The following is a 21561-nucleotide window of genomic DNA, read 5'->3' as shown; positions in this document are numbered from 1 at the left end:
AGCAAGATGAAATGACAGAAAAATATTTTCTTATTTTTTTTCATTCTTTTTTGAACGCTAACAACAACTAAATGAAACAGAGCATGCAACACACTTCATTCTTGCCAATCTGAACAGTATCAAGTGCAGAAAGCCACAGAGAAGGATGGGGCAAAATCTGTCCTTATCTGTACAGCACTAATTGCTGCCAGTCACACATATGCATGTTCCAGCTCACAGTGGCGGTGTAACTGTGAAAATCCCTCTCCACTATTTATATTGTGACTTCATCAACCTCTAAATACATTTGACAAAGAAACATTTCCATCAGTGCAAATGCTTGGTTGTCACAGAAGAGAATTTGATTCAAAGGCAGCATCCACTCTCATAAATGCATCCTCCCCAGGCAGGCTCCCAGCCCAGGGGTGCAAGTGACTCACGCACCAAACACCAGTGGTGGCTGTGCTCAGACTCACAACACTGATTTCGAGTCCCCTCTGTTGCCCTTGCAATCCTAAAACATTGCTTTTTTTTTTTTTTTCCATTCCGTGTGCCAAAAAACTGTGAGGATGGGGTTATGGTAACCTGACGCTGCGGGTGTGTGCTGTACACCACCAGGGCATACAGGGGTTCAGATGATGCTGGGATAGCGGTGAAGGACTTGGGGGAGTGGAGGGAGCCAAATTTACTGCAGCCTCATCTATACTCTTCTCTGGAACAATAACTGAGGTAAATCCTCACAACGCAGCCGTGTTTTGTCCTGTGGGGAAGAAGTTGCTTTGATCTAAAAGAGAAACCAGGACCAAAGCACTGTGCAAGCAGCATGCACAATCAGGCGCAGACACAGGAATGAGCTGGAAAGCTAAGGCAGATGCAGCCTACGGTGTCCCCCCCTCCGAATCCATGGAAAAAATGGTATTGTCCTATCCTGTCTGTCATCTAGCAGAAGAAGACAGCAAACTAATGGAAACTGAAGCTGGAAAAAATCAAACCAAAGCGAGATAAACACTGGAACGGCAGAATTAATTACTCTTGGGAAATGATATATTCCTGGTAACTGCATCTGGTTCAACATTACTGAGCTCCTCCTAATAGCAATGCAGTAGAGTAATGGGCACAATATAACAGTTTGTGGCAGAACAAAGATAAACACCCATCACAGAAGCAGTCCTGAAAACCAATTATTTAACTACATAGGTTTGTATCAGCCTTTTATAAAATAATATTAGCTATATGTGACACTAAATAAGTTAAGAATTCCTCTACAATTTGAGAGAAATTCTGATCTAGCACTGTTCAAAAAAGGACATACTTGTTTTCTCTGAAAATTTCCTCTGCCTTTATGCTAATCATATTACTGCTTATCCACTGGGGGAAAAGAAGAGAAATAAGAACTTGTGAGGATAACATAAGACACAGACGTATTCTCATAAACCTCACTTCACATTCAATATAACTGTTCAGTTTTACTGACAAACAATTTAAGTTACAACAGCTCTGAAACTGAAGAGTCCTATTGACTTTAATATAACTGTTCTGTATTTTTTATTCTTTTCCAGAAGCTTGAATATATTCAAAGTAAGAAGAAAAAAATGTGCTATGCTTTATAGCTGCCGAGCTCAAGTAAAGTTGCAGATTTTTTTTTTTGTAAAAATAACAATTCAAAAAAACTTTCAATTAGTGTGGGATAGCAGGGGTGAGAAAAGACAAGGATTTTTTAATATCCTCAAATATCAAATCCTTTTCCAGAGCAACTCAAATCCTGTGAGACCTTCTTGTATGTCTTCCAGTGCTCTCTTGAGCAGCAGTAGTCCCTTATCGGGGGCTGAATGCAATGAGCTCTCCCCTATTGCCAAGATCTTCCACAGAGTACTTACTGCAGGATCAAAGTGTAATGCTCAGGAAAGAAATATTTAGGTAGCAAAACACTTCTCTGTGTAATTAAAATGCCTGAAGCCTACATGTGTTCAAACCCAATTTTCCACAAAATGACCTTTCTTTCCACTAATGTTCAGTTATGAACACTTCTATGAATATATGACTCGGAACTCATCTATACAAGGGCTCTCAGTTACCTGTGCTCCTGCCTGAGGATCTGCACCAAACACCACACAACTCAGACAGCACACTTACTTCAAACAGCTCCTTCAAGGGACCCCACAAAAGCTTGCTGTGTATGAATGAGGATGGTCAGAAGCAGCCCATACACCTTATAATTCTATGGGTTTGTGTGTGTGTGTGTCTGTGCATGTGTTGTTGTTTATTTTTCCTGCAGCTCTCACTGTTTTTTCTGATAACCAGGTGGTCTTTGGCTGATAAAAAACAGGTAACCACATGAGAAGCTGCAGAGCCAAAGCTAGGTATGGAAGCTTATTACTAGATGTCTTACTAAACAGACTAGTAAGACTAGAAGTCTTCCTAGGATAGGAACCAAATTAATCTACATATAAGAAGCCACAGCTGGACACTGTTTTTATACATAAATGAGAATTCAGCCAAATTCAGTGCATTTTTTTTCCAGAAGCAATAGATTTAGGAGCTCAAGCCCAAATTTATAAAACAAAAACCAAAAAAACCACCCTACACCCTTAAAGGTACTTGACCGTGTAGTACCAGGCCCTGAGAGCACAAGTAGGCCCTCCGGCCTCCTTCCCCCTCACCCCCCACCCAGAGCTTTGGCTGCCGCTCAAGGCCAGCTTTGAAAGCACAGGGCTGTGTAACTTTGGATCACACGGCTTTGAAGAGTGCTCTGTGAGAAAGAGCCACAAGGCGTGTTATCTGGGGCCTCTTCCCCTTGGCTCAGATGCTGCTTTTGAGCTCAGGCCCTTGCTATCAGTCCTTGCCCGCGCTGCCTCACAGATAGGCCAGTGCCTGGCAGTATACTTTGCTGATCCCGTCCTTGCCTTGATTTGACTTCCCGGCTTGAATTCTTCATCGCTACAGACATTTGTTAGATGTTTAAATACTTTGAAGAACTGTGCTTCTGGCAATTGGGTTGCTAACCCATTTAAAAAAACACAACTTTGACTCCTCAACCCCAAATAGATGTTAAGGAAAACTCTACACCTTGTACCAAACAAGGCTCTTCTGCTTAATCTAAGTGCTCTACATCCTCCATGTGCAGCGCCAGCACTGCAGTACCATGTATTCCCCTTTCCAGAACGGAAAGTGCAGTCCCCACCGTGTAGAAGAATAACAATAATGAAGTAACTGGTATCTTAGACTTCACTAATTATACAGCTGGGAAATAAGGAGCCTCACTAAGAAACAAATCGACAAACTGGCATAGAACTAAGTAATTCCCTTTAATGACTCCATCAGGATTTGCACAGCTCTGCTTCTAGCTTGTGCAGGTGATTCAATAGGTTTGGCAGGATGCTGATCCCTAACTCCTTTTGTGCATCTTACACTGGAAGGAGCAACACAAAGTACAGGTTTACAGGTGGACATGCCAAAATGCCTCCACGTTGCTGCACGTAAGACATGCACAGTGAAAAATTTTTCAAATTTATCCATCAGATAAGCTGTAAATGTAGGGCCCTTTTCTCCCTCAAACAGTACAGAAAGGCAATGTAAACTTTGATTCCCCCACAAAATGTTTTTTTATATTCTCACAGATTCCTTGCAAATTGCAGGTCTTTGGTAGCACAAAACAAATCTAGTAACATTTCTCATTTTTGCTGTTTCTATCAGATGGTTTGTCTTGAATCCTATTAGACTGGTATCCGAAGTACCTAAAACAGAGCAACTTTTACCTCCTGCTTTTAAAATCTCCCTTAGCTTTGCTGCATTGTGCCTGGCCATTCTTTTTTTTTTTTTTTTTTAATCTGAAGTGAAAGCTTTCCCAGATTTTCCTTTCAGTTTAGCAGCCTCTAATCTTTCCTTCAAAGTTTTAATGTAGCATTCAGTTCTTCATTAGCTAGAGAATATTACGCTGATTGTTGTGTATGTACAATGACTCCTCTTTTCCTCAGGAAAAAATACTGAAGTTGTAAAGATATGAATTGTCATATGTTACTGGACATTAGCTCTCAGATCTTCTTTCTCTGCTGAAAATGGTACATGGGAAGTCATGACTGAAGCAGACAGACCTGTGATAGAGGCTACTTTTACTTTTGGTCATTTACTGAAGAAATCTATTAATGTGACACCACTGCATTAGTAAATGGCAAAAGAAAAACAAGGTCTATAACGTTGATTGCAAGCTTTTCCTACATGCACTCAAATAAAAAGATAGGGTAGAGTAGGCCTGTAAAAACTCAGTCTTGTTTTGTCAAGAGATAGAAACTTTCAGAGTAGCCTGAGCATTCAGCCCTGGCTACTGATGGAGAAGTTTTAATCATTGTTATGACAACCCACTGATGTGTACCATGAACAATGTGTATTGGTTTTGCCTATAATTCCTCCAGAACAATAAATCTGTGAGTTGTTCCCATCTTGCAGAGAAAGTTCATTCTAGTTCAAAGTAGAGCAGAGATAAATTAGATTTGTTATGATTATTAGTCTATTTTGCTGTCAAGATGCCATGTAATTTCTGTTGAACAAGACAGACTAAACAAGTAGGTTTATATTATTCTTCTGAAACTGCAGCAAATATATATGTGATTTCTTCAACTACCTCCATAGTAGAAAACAGTACTTCTGAGTATTCAGAGTATTTGGGGGAAATAAAGATGAGAAAAACAAGCAGCGAAGCATCCCATTTTCATGTCCTGATTTGTTTTCTATGTCACATATAAAAGGATAATGTTACTTCGCACTTCTTTGAGTCTTTTCATTGTTAACTGTACAAGAATTGACAAAGGAAAATGGTCCTTATGAAGCTGAATTTATGGCCGAAAGACAAAGGTGTCCCTTTTCCTATTACTCCTATGTAAGCCAGTGTTTCTTTTTCAAGCATGGAATACTTTTTCCTCAGCTTTTGTAATTGTTCTTCAAGAGCCCATAATGGTCTTCTCAGGGTTGACTTCATTTATTTGGTAAACGTGGCTACAAGACCCTATCCTGAGGTGTTTCTACCTCATTCACTAATAATAAAGTAGCACAACAGTATAAACTGTAGTTTCTCCTAACTATGGCTTCCGCCAATTCAGAATGAAAATGTGCAACATTTGTTCAGGACACACTTTAGATTTCATACTTTAAACAATTCTACAGCTGAAACACATTTTGGAATGAAGTTTTTATACTGTAACGTAAGAATTAAGAAAGATTAAAGTACTTGAAATGGTCTTAGCGGTGGGTCAGGCATAATTAGAGCAGCTTATTCTGCACCTGGTTCAGTTCCAATGGAGAGAAAGTATGTTCTGTTTATCCGAAGTGGCATTTGGAAAAGTTAAATTTCAGTTCTGCTAAACTGATGTATTGTACTATGTCCTGTAAATGTTCTTCTCCTTGTTTCATGACTCATCAGCTAACACTGGATTCCAGGCTGCTTACTGAAAACACCAATCATTTGCTCCTTTAAAAGCATTAGATTCAGTTTCAAACATATGGCTTATGTTTTAAACACAAAAACTATCTGATGAGGATCATGTGAGGGCTCTGTTAATTTGCAAAACACAGACTGTAAATTGAGATTTCAAAATATCTTTGCACCCTGAATACTTGCACTAATTCTGGGTGTAGATGTGGTTGGCTAGCAATCATTGCAGCTTTATTTCTCTTCCCTCGATCTACCCAAAGACAATATTTTCTTTCTTCCTTGTCAAAAATGGTGGAAATATGGTGGAGAAAATGGTGGAGAAAATGGTGGAGATATGATTTATTTGATAGAAACGTTATGAAGCAGATCTTTAAGCTTTGGTGATGCCTCATTTCTGCTGAAATTGACAGCCAGCTCCGATTTTATTGCCTGGTTATCACACTAGGTCAAATTCTAACTCTGAATAAAACGTTTTGCATGGCTATAACTACTCTCTGAACCACCTCGTGTAATTGATCAAACTTGAATCAATGTTGTGGGAGTGTTTTACAATGTGGAAGCATTTCTGCTTGTTCAGTGCAGCCAATACAAATTTACCCACTGTAGGAGTATAAATGTCAGGGAATCCAGCGGTATGTGCCAAAAATCACATTTGCATGCAGGCAACCGCTCACAGAGCTTGTTTCCTCAGGTGGTTTATGAGATACAACCTTGACTGAGTAAGTGACAACCTTCTGAAGCATCAATTTAAACAACATGGAAATTCTGGGGCGAGCATCCAACATTGAATCTATACGCTCGCAGCTGCCTTCTGCGTGTAACAGAAATATAAACCACAAATCTCGCTCCCAACACACCGTAGTTGGGATCTCCATCTACACCAAGGTGGTGGTCTGTGGAACAGACTCCACGGGCCTGTGGTTGGCAGGGAGGCCTGAGGGCGGCCTGAGGCAGCCATTAACCGACCTGCCCCAGCAGCCTGCGGCAGGGGGGCGTGCCCGGGCCCCCCACCTCCCTACAGCGCAGAATATCTCCTTCCTACCCGGGCTTTGCCGACCTCTGGCTCCTCTCCGTGTCCATAGCCGATAGCTTTTCCCTCCTGCTCTACGCAGGGCCCCCTCTCCTGTCCACAGCCCGAATTGCATCGCCCCACTCGTTTACCTGCTTCTGCAAATGAATATTGCATGCTCGTGTTCTGCTTTGAGGTTAACAATACCGTGATCCATCCCACTCCGAGATGGATTACAGGGCTGTTCCACATATGTTAGTGAAGACAATGGGTGTAAAAGAAAAATTAAAATATTACATAGAAAAGCAGGACAATTTATGGCAGGTAAGAGCGGTGGAAAGAAGAGAACTATTTTTTCCAGTGGAAACATGGGCAGCTGAGTTATTAGGCCTACAATGAGCATTATTCACTGCGTAAGTCTCTGAAGAGTTGTCCTTGCTGAGGAAATGCAAGGGGGTGGCTGTTTTGTCCAGGTGAACATTTCATTAGAGCAGCCCAGGCCCAGGAACTGCTGCCATTGTCTGTCCCAGGAGGAGGTTGCTTTGCTTGGTTTTGTCAGCCACGGAAAGCTTTGGGTGTCCCAGTTCACATCCATCCCTACCTACATGTATATTTATTTAGCTGAAGCAAACAAGCAAAACTTTGAATTAAACTACTTGATTTTCAGGTTATTTCTAAGTGGATATCCTAAGGAAACAAGGCTTCTGCATCTACCCTGTATCTCAGCTGACCCCTTATAATGATGGAAACCCATTTCAGACAAATCTGGCAGATGGACAGAGATCTCAAACATAGTAAGCTCCTAGAAATTTTCTAGTAACTGGCAGCTGGATAGAAGAGCCTAATAGAAAGGGCACCTTAATTAGTGCCCCCACAGTCCATTTTTCGTTTAGGTTGCAACCAGCCACTCCACGAGCCACCCCATGTCCTGCAGTGAGGGAATGGAGGGGCAACGGGGGAGCAGAGGAGATATGGAGGAGGAGGAAGCTGGAGGACCACAAGGATGTTCAAATCACCAGGAAAGGAGGTTTCACTGGGACAACTAACAGATCAACTTATTTCAGCCCTCCCTTGTAGCTCATAGTGCTTTAGAGCCATGTTATTTGGATTGACTTTGGCAGCAGGTAACTAGATCGAAATGCTGTCTACCCATCTGTTGTGTTGATTACTATAATTTCTTTCCCTATGTGTTGTTTGTATCATGTTTGGATGTTATTTTGAGATTTTTATGTCAATAAACATGACAATAACTACCAGAGCATACAGATCTTTCCCCCTCTGAAGAAGGAAAATAAAGCTAAAATGATATAGTTGATAATGTTTATTGAATTAAGAGATGGTTCTTTTAAATTTAGGTATTTTATTGTTTGCTTGAGTGCTGTATAACAGCTGGTTGGAACATGCATATCCGGTCAATGGTTTATCAACTTTAGCATTTTTCAACTTTTAGAACAGAAATAACCTAGAGAACATTAGTTAAATATTTTTATTTTTCAGGTCATGTCAGGTTCCCGTGATTATTTTCCACTGAAAGCTGGAGTTGACTTTCACCTTCCTGTCACATATAATGTACCAAAAAGGCCATGCAAAAGCTATTTACAGGCTTTACAAATTTATGATTTCATAATGGATCCGTAGGTAATAAGAGATTCTTAAGGGCACTGACATACAAATGGCTAATCCAAATACGTAATTTCTACCATACTTCATGTCTATATCCTATGTAGTTTCAGACCAGCAGAGAATTTACTTGGATGAAGTATATAAAACCATATGTATCACTTTTGATCCTGCAATTTTACTTTTTGTTACAGCCACCTAATTATGCAATTAGAGTCAGATTTCTCAGGAGGATAAAGAAAAGGTCCCTGTATTTTCCACAGTTATACAAATGAGAAAAAAAAAAAAAACATTAAATAAACGTTCTTTTGCTTAATCCATCTTCAAAGTTAAAAAATGAATATTTAAAAATGAAACTGGAGTTGTAATTCTACCTTTACGCTTATAAAAGAAATTTGTAAGATGTGAAAATGACAATTTTAAATATCATAGTTGGGAATGGATAAGAATTGTATACTGTATTTAAAGAACTACCAAAGAAGTGTCCTTGTTGTTACAGCTTAGGCACCCCAGCCTCCCCTGCTAACACTGGTAAATAAAATCGAGGAGCCAGGATGAACTTGTGATGCTGCACGTGAGTACATGCATGAGTGACATCTGTTGGATGCTGGGGGAGCTGGAGAAGGACATGGGTGTTCCTTGCCTCGTGAATTTGCTCCTGCATTCATGGGGGACTGAACTGATATACATGTGCACGTATCTCAAGTGTACATATACAAAGAGGTAGAGAAACCCCCACACTACTAAAATGAAATAACCCCGTGGGACTTCTATGGATCTTCACGCTGATGGAACCCAGTAGCCTTCTGCAGAGCATTGCTAGCAGTAGTGAGAGGAGAAAATTCATAGCAACGACCAGCCCTTAGAGCTCAACTTGGATAAGCATGGAAAGTAATTTCAGTAAGACCTTCTGAAGGAGGTTTGCGTTCTGCTCTGATTCAAAAAAAAAAAAAAAAAACACAGGTTCAAACTGTTTTTTGTTTTTGTTTTTTTTTTGTTTTTTTTTTTTGGTTCAGATCTATGGTTCTAGTTCTGCTTCCTGGCACTAACAGCATTTGCTGGTCATCAAGCCAGAGAATGAGTAGGTTCTAGGAAAATTTGGATGTCCTTAACAAATCGATTAATCAAATGGAATTAAATGTGGCAGTGTGAATGCTATGTAATGCTGCTGAGGAGTAACAAGAAGAAGCTTCATGGTAAGCTGAGAGCTGGAAATATCACAAGAAAAGAAGCACTTAAGACAGTCGCAGAAAACTGTCAGAAAATTGTCAGCCACTGAAACTAAGGCAAAACGTGTGTAGCTGTGAAAAAGGCAAGTGTCGTGTAAGAATGTAAGAAGGAGGTATTTCCAGCAAAGATACCTGAATACTGCTATTTTTAAAATGCTGAATTTTCATCTCAAATACTGTATGCGCAGTGTGTACTATTCAGGAAAGATTAATTCAAATGGAAACATGGCTACTCAGATGATAAAGAGAGCACACAGCCTGTCTTTGACATGTAACTGAAAGAGTTCAGTGTATTTAGTCTAAGAAAATGGAAGTTCCTAGAGAATATGACCACACAAAAATCAGGTGGTAAATGATGTTTTAGGGAAAGAGATACAACCTAAAAGACATATTTTTTAGTAAGAATTGTGAAATGATATTAATGGATTGCAAATACATTTAGCTTAAGAACTAGAAAAATATTTTTAACCCTCAGAGAGTTTTGAGGCTGCTGAAGAGCTTTTCTATGGGACTAATGGTAACAAAACAAAACAAAACAACAACAAAAACAAGAAACAAACAAACACACCAAGACGAACCACCTAAATCATTTCAAGATGAAAATTAATACAATTCTAAATGAAAGGATGATATATGTGGCTACCCACATTAGGAAAAGAGTAGCAAAATTGTCCCAGGAAGTCCTTGACAGACCTGCATTCGTATCAGCAGCCTCAGAAAAACAGCTCTGACTGCTGTAAAAAGTTTTGAAACATAACTTTGGAAGCCCAGACACCATCATTATTAATTACTTTACTGCTGCTAATTTTAGGGGAAATCTCTTTGATGTCAGGCTTATGTCACAGTGATATATTTTCTTCTAAACTGGAAGACTGAGTTGTCTCTGAACCATGAAAATTTCAATTTTCTTAACATTTCTCTTGCTTTGCATTTTTTATTTTCATTTACCTACTTTCTGGACACGCCACCTTCAGTTAAAAGTTTACCAGTTGATGGGCAGGATTATCTGACGTATTATTTTCTCTTTATAATTTTTCTGACTTCAAAGATGTTCAGATAAATTGTTTGTATCTTTTCAGATTTATCACTGTCAGTGTGTCTTAGTGGAACCATGTATTCTCTTCTGCCTAAAACTATAGACTATAACTAGATTCATGAAGAATTTCGAAGCAAAGATTCAAAGCCATTGTCTCTACTAGCACTGCTCTAACTCCTCCAAGAATAACTTTATAATAATTGCAGTCCCTGTAGGCATAAGTAGAGAAAGGAAAGCCATAGCAGCTTTGTTTTTCAAAACCTGTCATGTACTCTAAGCAGTGATGAATCCAGATACAGAATATCAAAAGACACACACAGTGTTCCCCTTCATTAAACAAGCATTTGATTTTAAAACACGTTTACTCTACGTATTGGCTGCCAACTACAAATACACTGTTTTCTAGATCAAAGCGTCTCTGTGAGGTACAAAATCACTGACGCTAGTTATCATTACAGCATTGGATATGCCTGTCTTTCAGGATACTTTGAACAGGTGCAGCCAAGTATATAACCAGGCAGCAGGAGCAGGCCAGCTTGTAAAAGGAGAATTCTTGGCAAGAAAAATTAACCTATCTGAGCTCCTGCTGCCGCCACCAAGATACCTGCAGTACCTGTGCATACGCTGCACTGCGGTGTGCAGCATAAATATATCTGCAGATTTGGAAGGAGCAAAGGGAGTAGACGGTGATGCTGAAGATGACTCACTGGATTTCAGACGAGCAGCTGGGATGCTGAGTACGCACAACAGTCAAAGAAGAGAAGAGAAACGCACCCCCTCGCAGGAGAACAGGCAGCGAGGATGGAGGCTGAGGAAGGCAGCGTAAGTAGGAAAATCAGCAGGATTAACTGCTAAGGTCTCACTGTTACCCTGCTGTTACCAATTGTCTTTGAAGCACGGCTAGAAATGGCCCATGTAAGGGATGACAACCGCTCTGCTGATATGAGCTGGCTTGTCAGCCCGAGTTGGCAGCAGCTTCTGCAGTTAACATAGCACTTACTGCTTTGCTGATGACCTCTGTCGACATCTGTGATGCCATTTCTTTTTATCCAACATGCACTGATAAAACCACAGCCAGTGACACAAAACAAACAAACAAACAAAAAAGTAAGATGCTTTTAATACCAAAAAATGAAGCATTTTTTTTTTAAGTTTTGAAACGCCAGGACTCAGATTGCCTGTGATGCTTTAAGTTCCACTTGTGCGTATTTATACAGACACAGTCTCTAACTAAATGATCATATAGCCCACACAATGCTTAGTGCACAGGATGAGTGTGGCAATTGAGCCTGTTCTCTTCAGAGTCTTTGCTCACTTCCTGCACAGACAGAAAGCTGCACGGGAGCTCAGTCTGAAGGCTACAAGAAGAGAAAGGAGTCTCATGACTTAAAATTGCATACTGCTGCCCCGATGAGAGCTGCTTCAAAAGCTGTCCCCAGTTGCCTTTTCACTGTTAATCTGTGCATCAGTCATCATCACGCCATCTACCCTGCATGTGGCTGGGAGCCCTGGCTCATTTAGGAATATTGGTTGTTCTCTGACACTTGGCATCTGGAAGGGTTCAAGTTGCACACCTGGGGTAGCAGAGCTTAGGTTTTTGAAAGGTGAAAGATGTATCCATAATTAGGTAATCAACTTATACTCAAAAGCAGGCTAACAGACTGATGTACACTCAGCAATAACCTAGAGGGCCATATCTCAAACCCTTAGGAGGAAATGAAATACCATTTTCTCACAAAAAAGCACCACCCATATTTCTCCTGACAACAGCATGACTCTTGTGAAGAAATGCCATTACTGTGCAGTTAAAGATTGTATCATAATGCACCCACATACAATGGCTAAAGGAGATTGCTCTCTTATAATGTGAGCAATATGTTGTGTAATTTTTTATGCTTAACTTTGCAATGTTTATAATATTCCTCAAACAGCACTTGCAAGTATGCTTAATAAGCATATCAAAAGTACTAAAGAATTACAAAACAATGTTATAACATTATGCTGAAGGATATTGAATTTGTTTAATTCAGGACATATCTATCCGGATCAGAAACCGATGACAAAGTTTAGGGTTATCTGGTTATACCAAGAATATACAAGTCACATTTCCTTGAACAAAGCAGGGATCAGTCTTTGACTGCCAAAGCAGAAGACAGCATCAGTTAGTTGGAAGGTGGTGAATGGCTGTCTGTTCATGGTATGACCAGCCTTAGCCATTTCCAAGACTTACTATAGAAGATTAACAAGCGTTTACATTTTCAGATGTGCTTTGGTTTGGTTATATTCTCTGATATTATTGTATACGTTCAGCCAACGGCCTACAGATTTATTCTGTTTTACTAGAGGAATGACTGGATTTCATTCAAACAGACTGTTGATATTTGCCAGGAAGCATCCTACTAAATATAGCTATGTAAAAGGTGGATGTTTTCACCAGAAGTACTCATTGACATGGCGGTGATGAAACTGGAGTCATGCTTGTCTTAAGAGGCTGTTGTACTTGTATTTTGTGAGGTATTCATGAGTAGTACAGATGGAACTTCTAATATGGTATTTTAAAATTTATATACTTTGTCAGCCATACCTAAAACTACGAGCCAATGCCTAGAATTCAATCATTTTTTGGAAAGGACCATACTTCTGCTATGTATTTGTACTATAAAACACTGTTATTTGCCTAATATTATAAAAATACAAGTAAACTAACAGATAACACCAGAAATACAGTAAATCACTTTTACACTACATCACTTAATATAGCTTAAAGAACTAATACCAGGGGAATTTTCCAAGGACTACAGAAGTATTTTTTCAAGGAAATTAAGAGAAATTGACAAATATTGAGACTAATCATTTTTGGTGGAATTATATTTATATAAATGAGGTTGTAATCAGGCCAATGGATAAAAACTCATCCTTGTTTTACTAACACTAATTCTTATAGTATTACACATGTAAATGATACCCACATTTTACAAGTGGAGGAAGAATCAGCAAGCAAATTGCCCTGGCAATTGAACAAATGCTACAATCATGAAGTACAGAAGCTCAACTACTGCAAATAATATGCAAAATATAAACATGAATATATATATGAACATTCTGCTGCTCTATTTAGGAGTATATTATCTATATTTACTCAAAACATCATAAGCATTTTGAATCTCGAGTTTTTTAGTGAATCATTACTGTAATAAGAATTAAATTTCCATTTTAATGTATGTCAGCTAAATTGCTTGAGACAGGCTTCATCCCTACGGATTGAATAACATTGTATTAATAATAGTTCAGGTGGTAATTATACATTCATTATGCTTAAACTTCGTTTTGTTAATTCTCTTTTGTTTTGCCTTGGAACCAATTTTTTTAAGCAAACCATATGTGAGTTGGTGCCAACAGACAAGGGAAGCAGTTTGTTTCAGAGCATGTGAGCCGATGAAGAAATGCGTATCATTCTTCCAAATCAAGTGAGTTGCTAACACCCACAAATTTAAGAGAGGCAAAACATCAGTGTCAATAATGAATAGGCAGAAAAGGCACTGAAAGGCCAAAAGAACCAAGGAGCATGAGAAAATTAGCATAGACATCGAAACAGATAGGAAGAGCTGAGTGGATCAAAACTAAAGAAGCAAAACTGGGAATCAAGTGATATTTGATTAAGCCATTTGCCATTTAGGAAAATATGGAATCGCAGTGGGAAAGACTCATAGAAGTCTTTTAAATATTCATAAGAGTATTTAAAACAAAAAAACACCACCACTACCACCAATGAACAACAACAAAAAACCAAACAAAAACAAGAAAAATTATCGAATTAAAATCTGTGTTTTCTTATCTATTTTCTAGCTGTGCCCAGAAGGCAAAAAATTATCTCATGTTCAGATAAAACGTATTTTGAATTTAGCAAATTGTCAACATGATTCATGAGAAGAACACCAGATACTAAGGGTGAATAAATAGTAAAGCAAGGTCTTACAGCATTGGAGGCAGAAAGGGAAGTGGGGAGCTGCACGAGATAATATCATGGTGATGGATGAATGTAGATACTTACTGTTTTATTTAAGTATGCATTCAAATCTGTGATAAATATGAGTTTCAAAATGCATCAAATTGCATACATAAAGGATGAGCAAAGAAACATTGTGGTAAGAAGGTTTTACACTTGTCTGAAGAAGTGAAGTGCAAATTCAACATTAAAATTCTGTTTATTTCACTAATATATCTCCATCAGCTATGGAAAAAGGAACATTTATCATGTTAGATATTAAAACACATACTTTAATGTTCTTCTTACATCACATATAAACCAGCTTCACTCTAGTGCTTTCTCACTTTATGACATCCCAGTTAGCAGACAAATCCTTCAGCTCATGGACCTGCCTCGTTGTAGGTAGTTGCTCAGTAAATGACACGCTAACAAATAGATTCATATTCAAAATATTTAAACATTAAAAACCACTCTTTATTTCTAGATGGAAATATTTTATTTATAGCGTGGTTAACTAAATAGGCACAAAAGATAGGTCTGCACAGCAGCCAAGGGATACGATTGCCATGCTTACGGGTAATTTAAAGCTTTGAAAACCAATAGCAGCAGGGAGGTTGCAGCAGCATAGATCTCACCCTCACAGAGCAGAGCCGAGGACATTTACTCAGGCCACTTGTCACACTGCTCACCTGCATTGCAATGGGTAACTCATCTGAGCTAGGGATGCTGCCATCTGCTGCAATCACACGTTTCTACAGTGTTTGGATGTGTCTTTAAAAAAACCTAAAGGTTCTCTGAGGAAGGTATCTGAGTGGACTGAGAAGGACTTCTGACTGACATCAGCGAGAATGATAAAAGGCTAATTTTAGTTCTTGTTCCAAATGCTCCACTCCTTCTAGCTTCTTAAGGTATTCATCAGGCTGAACTGAATTTTTACATTTAACGGTTTGGTTTTCAGGTGTGTGAAATCCATTTGGAACAAAGTTTATAACATTGAAGCTTTACTAAATGATCCCTTTAAGGATACCTTTGAATAGAAGCATGCGCGAGAAATGCTGAAGGAAGCAGAACTGGAGGCATTTTAGTCTGATCTAAATATATATAATGTGTAGCCTGGTGTACAATGGTAACTTCAGGTGGGGGAAGAGGGGAAATTAAAACCTCAGTGGCAAATATAGTTATGGACTGGGACTTCTATTCAGAAAAAAAAAAAACATAAGGTAAAACAATTTTGAACCCTGAAGAATTGTCTGTGTTTGAATTTCTACGTAGGAAACCTGAGAAGGATGTGGAAAAGCCTCCTATGACCTGCTGGCAATGCTTTGCGTAATGCAGCCCAGGATATCGCTAGTCTTCGTTGTGGCTAGGGCACACTGCTGGCTCGTGTTCAGTGCGGTGGCCACCAGGACCCTTTTCTGCCAAGCTGCTCTCCAGCCAGGCAGCCCCCAGCACCTCCCGGGGCCTGGGGCTGTTCTTCCACAGGTGCAGGACTTTGCAGTTCCCCTTGTTAAACTTCAGGAGGTTCCCGTTAGCCCACTTCAGCAGCCATTTAAATCCCCAAAGGCTAAGTCCTGGAACTGAAATAGTTGTAGCCTACCAAGTGCTTTTGAACAGCTGATTGCACACCTGACCTTAATGAGTTTACTTCACCTTCTAATAGGAACAAATGGATTTGAAAGAATAAAGAAAGGTTATAGAAAAAGCAACAAATGACATCACTGTAGAAAAATGCTTTAGCATAATTCTTATTCAAACCCATTCAAACAAGAATTAATCCTCAAAAAGTACCCATGAATCATTGTTTCATAGGAGGTGAAATCCAGAGCACAGAGGCTTGGCCAGGGTAAAAAGGCAACCATAAAGAGGGTTAAGCATAGAATCTGCTAAATTCCAGCCCTACATCATCCTACATTCATCTACCCCCAAATATTCCTTCATGATGATAAAACCAATTACTTTTACACACAACTAACATTTACTACAAACTTCTGTTAAAAACTAAGTGTAAAACAAAACTGAGAAGTAAACATTACATTTTGATAAATATTTCAAGCCAAATCCACATCTCAGTGAAGTCAGTATTAAAACACAGACTTCAGCTAAATCAGGAGTTCATGTTTCAAACAGTTGCAATGGACAAACTGGCTCTGACAATCACGTAATCTTGTGGAAAACAGGGATGTTACGGAAGTACAATATGCGAAGTACGTTTAGCATACAGCAGATCACGGCTTCAAAGATTATTTCATAGAAATGTAGGGCTAGATGAAGCCTTGGGAAATCATGCAGATTGAACCTCTCATTTCTGTTGATTTCCTCTGTACCATTTCTAGTCTGTCTACATCTTTGTAGAGTGTGGTGCAAAAACCACAAACAGCAGTGGTGCACAAACCACACAGTAATACAGCTGAGGACTCACCAGCGCTGAGTACACCAGAATAATTAGCTTTGTTATCTCAGCGATGACCTCCCTGCAAATATCTCCCCAGAACACATTATTTCACTCTTTTGTGACACTATTGTTTTATTGGTTTATATTTATCTTGCTATCCAGGAAAACTCTGAATTTTTTCTGCTGTGTAACTGGCTGATGGTCATTCCTCGTTTTGTTTTTGTGTATCTCATTTCTGCTTCATAAGCGTTGGTTCTCCAGCTCTATTAAACTGAATTTATCTTGCTGATTGTCGACCATGATTCCAATTTGTTACGATAGTTCTGCCCTTCACAGTACTTGCTCTCTCTTCCAGCTTGTTCTTACTCATAAATTTTGTAAGCACATTCTCCTTTCTGCTATCCAAGTGCTTAATTATAATATTGAATGGAAATGACCTTAGGACAAACTCTGCTGGAACCTAACTTAAAATTCCCTCTCAGTTTGCAGCAGAACATTGGTAACTCATCTTTGGGAGTCATTTTTCACTTTGCCTCTAGACTCTATTCTGTTGTTTGCTTGCAATATGGAACAATGTCAAATCCATTTCTAACAGCAAGATATATCTTATCTCCCACAACCCCTCTGGTCATGAAGCCAATTACTTCCTTAGAGTGTAGCTGTTGATGCCTTTTATTCTTGTCTCTTAATAAGAGAGCATTCTCTAGGTTCACAGGATGAGAACAGGAAGGCAGTGCTGCCTCTGACTCCTCTTCACCCATCATTAAAGCCCTCAGCACTACTTTTCTCCTCCGGATGGTAATAAAGCATGCCCAGTGAGCAACGAGGCGAAACCTGACATATAGCCCATACACAACTTCTGCCTCTCCCTCATTCCGTGTGGCCCAGACCTGCAGCAGTTGCGTTTACAGAAGAAAGTGTTGCAGATGCAGAAAGTAGAATAGGGGAAGTTGCAAAGACTGTCTATAAAGGTTGGGAACTGTTGGTCTGAGGTAAATCTCATCATATTCTCTCAGTTTGGACATCTCTGTCACTCCAAATATTCTTTAACCTGCTCTGCCTCCATTCAGGCGAACTTTATAAAAGTATGCAGAAAAAAGCAGCTAGATCAGTTTTTAATATTTGTTTGAAAAAAATCCAGAAGTTCCTATCAAATTTAATAATTTAGTCCCAAAAATGAAATATCAAATATTTTTACAAATAAATAATTCGTCTCAGGAAAATGTTAATAGTTTACTATTAATCTCAATAACAAGAAATAAAATATCATCTATTTTTCTCCCTTTTAGATGAAAACAAAGAGAGGAACAAGTAGCAGAGAAGGAAAAGCAATAACATACAGTATCAAGGTTTGAACAAGTCACTTGTTTTTCAAGATATTAGAAATCCTATTTCAACTCTCCTTCTTTCCTCCTTGCTGCTAAATTACATGGTTGATTTTGAGCATATACAAAAGTTAGCTATTTAAAAGCATTCCAGAAAAAAAAAAAAAGTTTTATTTTTTCAAGACTGGAGAAGGTAAGAAGCTGTGCTTTGTGATAAACTGGTAGAGCTAAAAGGTATGTATCTGCATAATAACTGCTTATATTGATGCTGAGATCAGCTAGCGCTCTCAGACTTCTAAGGGTTAAAAATAATTTGGGCCCATTAATGCGAACAATCCCTTTTAAACAAAGATTCTGAAGTCTGAATCGCTATGCTGAAGGTGACATGCAAACAACACAATAGTAGAATTTCCTAAAAAAATCAAACCTCACACTACAGAACCATAAAATTCATCTTTTAGGTGAATTGAATGTCTACTTTTAAAACCACCCTTAGCCACATAAAAATATTAAAACAAGAACACAGAGAAGTCTATAATCTTTTCCTTCAGGAATTTCTTACATATTCTTTACTCAGTGTGAGAGAAAATGCGTTCCGCATACTCCTACCTCCTACAAAATAAAATGTTTTGCATAATGTGTAGGGTCCCAAGGATTTCTCAGTCATACAAGACAGTGAAGGTGCATCTCACCCATATATTCCTTCTGTACACCTTCAAATGTTCAAATCACTAAAATCCAATAATGCTGTTCTATGCATTGTTATGACCATGTTATATGGGTTAAAATACCCTGCAAATTCAATCGAGTGAATGAGTTGAAGTATACCTTACATACACGCACACATACGGTGTGAACTTGTGATAAATTTTCTTTTTTAAAGTACACGTTTAAACATAACAGATATTCACTTTGTTTGCCTTTGCAGTGTTGTCTGGGTAAAAGCACTAAAGTTGTTTCAGTATAAGGTCATATTTTCTTTCTTTTTGGCAGCCATCAGATCACTTTAACTTTGTTCAAACTCAAATGAGCTGTGCTATAATAGGTGTGAAGGTATGATCTTTAGTGCCTAGTTTAAAAAATAGGGTAGGACCATCTAGCTCTGATAAGCATAGATGAAGAGGTCTGCACATATTCATAAACCTGTACAGTTTCAGTCAGAGATCTGACCACGGAAGTCCAAATTTGATGGACTGACTACCGACTTTGAAATTTCCATTTCTAGGTGCTTTTGAAAATCTGAAGTTGATTTATTCTGAGTTGTCGGGCAACTACACGGTAGGTAAGCAGAGAGTCTTTGGGTCAAAGGCACACCAAGACTTTTGCTTTTAGTGGTGCCCCATGGCCAGCTCAGGCCAGAGGTCCCAACAATTTCCTGTCTCAATCATTTCCCATCCCTACTAACCAACTGCAGCAACGGTTTTCAGGGGAACTTGATTTTTGGAGGGGAAGGGATGAGCCAGTGCCACTGGCACCCTCAAGGAGGCCATCAGTTTGCAGGCCAAGTTCCCAGGCTGCAGAGGCCAACACTCAGGCTGACTTTCCAGGCTGAGCTCCCAGGCTGGCAGGCATCTCCTGTCAGGGTGGAGCTGCCACGGAATGTCAGGCCTTGCTTATTGCTGTCAGGTTACCTGCAGAACTGTGCCATCACCATCCCAAATCCCAGTGATGGTTTCCCATCCCAATGCAGTAGCTAGAGTGCTGTGTTCAGCTCTGGGGCCCTCAGCACAAGAAGGACATGGGCTTCTTAGAGTGAGTCCAGAGGAGGGCCATGAGGATGATCAGAGGGCTGGAGCACCTCTCCTGTGAAGACAGGCTGAGGGAGCTGGGGTCCTTCAGCCCGGAGAAGAGAAGGCTCTGGGGAGACCTTACAGAGGCCTTCCAGTACCTAAAGGGGGCTACAGGAAAGCTCTTTGCCAGGCAGTGCAGTGGTAGGACAAAGGGTAACAGCTTTAAACTAGAACAGGGTAGGTTTAGATTAGATATGAGGAAGAAATTCTTTACTATGAGGATGGTGAGGCAATGGCACAGGTTGCCCAGAAAAGTTTTGGATGCCCCATCCTTGGAAGTGCTCAAGGCCAGGCTGGATGAGGCTTTGGGCAACCTGGTCTAGTGGAAGGATTGGAACGAGGTGTTCTTCAAGGTCCCTTCCAACCCAAACCAGTCTATGATTTCATACTATATTTTTTTCATAACGTGATACAAATGAAGGTTTCCAGAAAAGAAGTTGTCCTGTCTTCTGTTACCGTTCTCTCCCCCACCCTTGCCCTTAGCCTCAGGAAATTACCTTCCAGCATTCTGTGGCACTTAGTGATTGGGAGCATAAGAAACGCCCTCCTGGGTCAAGCCAGGGTTCATGTTTATGAACATGAGCTGGTTCATGTTTATCCTCATACCCTTTCTCTGAAAACTGAAGTAGCAGGTTCTACAGAGGGAACATAATTCTTTTCAGGATAAATTTTGACACAAATTTTAACAACACAGGACAGGATCCAGGACAGTGCCAAATACACATTGCTTTTGAAAGTGATCAGTTTTGTAATATTTTTTTTTAGAAAACAAATCTCTGAATATTCTTTCAAAACAGACATTCTATCAACTCTTAACAAAGAGAAGATCTCCCTCCTGATTGCTCCATTGCTTTACATTACTTTTTGATTTTTGGTAACATGTCCCTGTTTCTGTGGCCTTTTCTGTTGAAGACACTTGGACACATTAACTACTGCAACTCCATTCAAATTCTCTAATCTGAAAGTAGCAATCCCAGATGTGGCCTGGTGTTTACCTCCTCAGCACAATCTCTTGGTATCTATTACCTTGGTAGGCATCCTGTCATTTTTCACAGCTTGATCTTTTTTATTCTTCACTAACATATTGCTCTTTTTTCTTCTCTCAGCAGCATCAATATATATGTGTGTGGATTTAACATTTATGAAGTTGGCTTGCTGTTAAGACCTACGAATAGAGATATGCAGTCACTTACTGTAAATGCTGTATGATTTTGAAGATACGGTATTTCCAGCGTAGGGCCTTTCTTTAAAACTCATGTATTAATATGTCCTTTATAACTGAAAACAAAACAAAACAAAACAAACAAAAAACACCAGTAATAAATTTAAAGATCATAGAATCTCATGAGAATAGCAGATGTCACGTTACTCTTCAATATTCTTCCTCTACATATCTTTTTCTGTGTCATGTTGTTTTCTCTTTGTACCCTGCTACCTATGATGTGCACATACCTAGTCTTTAAGCCAACTTGAAAATTTCAAGAATGGTTACAGTTCAAGACACAATTATGAAGTAAAACGATACCATTTATATTTTTATTACATTTTTTGATACTTCTCTTGTATTCTTGACGGCCATACAGTTGCATTCACTATCTCATGGACAACCTCTCAGTCCCACAATAAATCTGAATTACAGAGTAGACTTTGAAATAACTTCTTTACTTTTTTTTCATTCCACTGTCATAACATAATCAGAGATTATTTGCTACTTGAGGCACAGTCATCCAAATAGACTGCCAGTTTTCATTCACGTGATTTACTAAAG

The 21561-nt window shown here is 39.2% G+C and overlaps 1 protein-coding gene across 1 annotated transcript in view; it reads left to right on the top strand.

The window, feature by feature from the left end:
* Positions 1 to 6641: 6641 nt before the first annotated feature.
* Positions 6642 to 21561, top strand: part of DAZL (deleted in azoospermia like) — a 54681-nt gene continuing 39761 nt past the window's right edge. Inside the window, exon 1 of the mRNA XM_050708466.1 lies at positions 6642 to 6737. Within this exon, the coding sequence (XP_050564423.1) occupies positions 6642 to 6737 (96 nt within the window). The remainder of the gene's footprint in view (positions 6738 to 21561) is intronic.

Source organism: Cygnus atratus, chromosome 2 (assembly GCF_013377495.2).
Source record: "Cygnus atratus isolate AKBS03 ecotype Queensland, Australia chromosome 2, CAtr_DNAZoo_HiC_assembly, whole genome shotgun sequence".
Lineage (NCBI taxonomy): Eukaryota > Metazoa > Chordata > Aves > Anseriformes > Anatidae > Cygnus > Cygnus atratus.
Note: the sequence above shows the minus strand (reverse complement) of the source record. Positions and strands in the feature narration are given on the sequence as shown.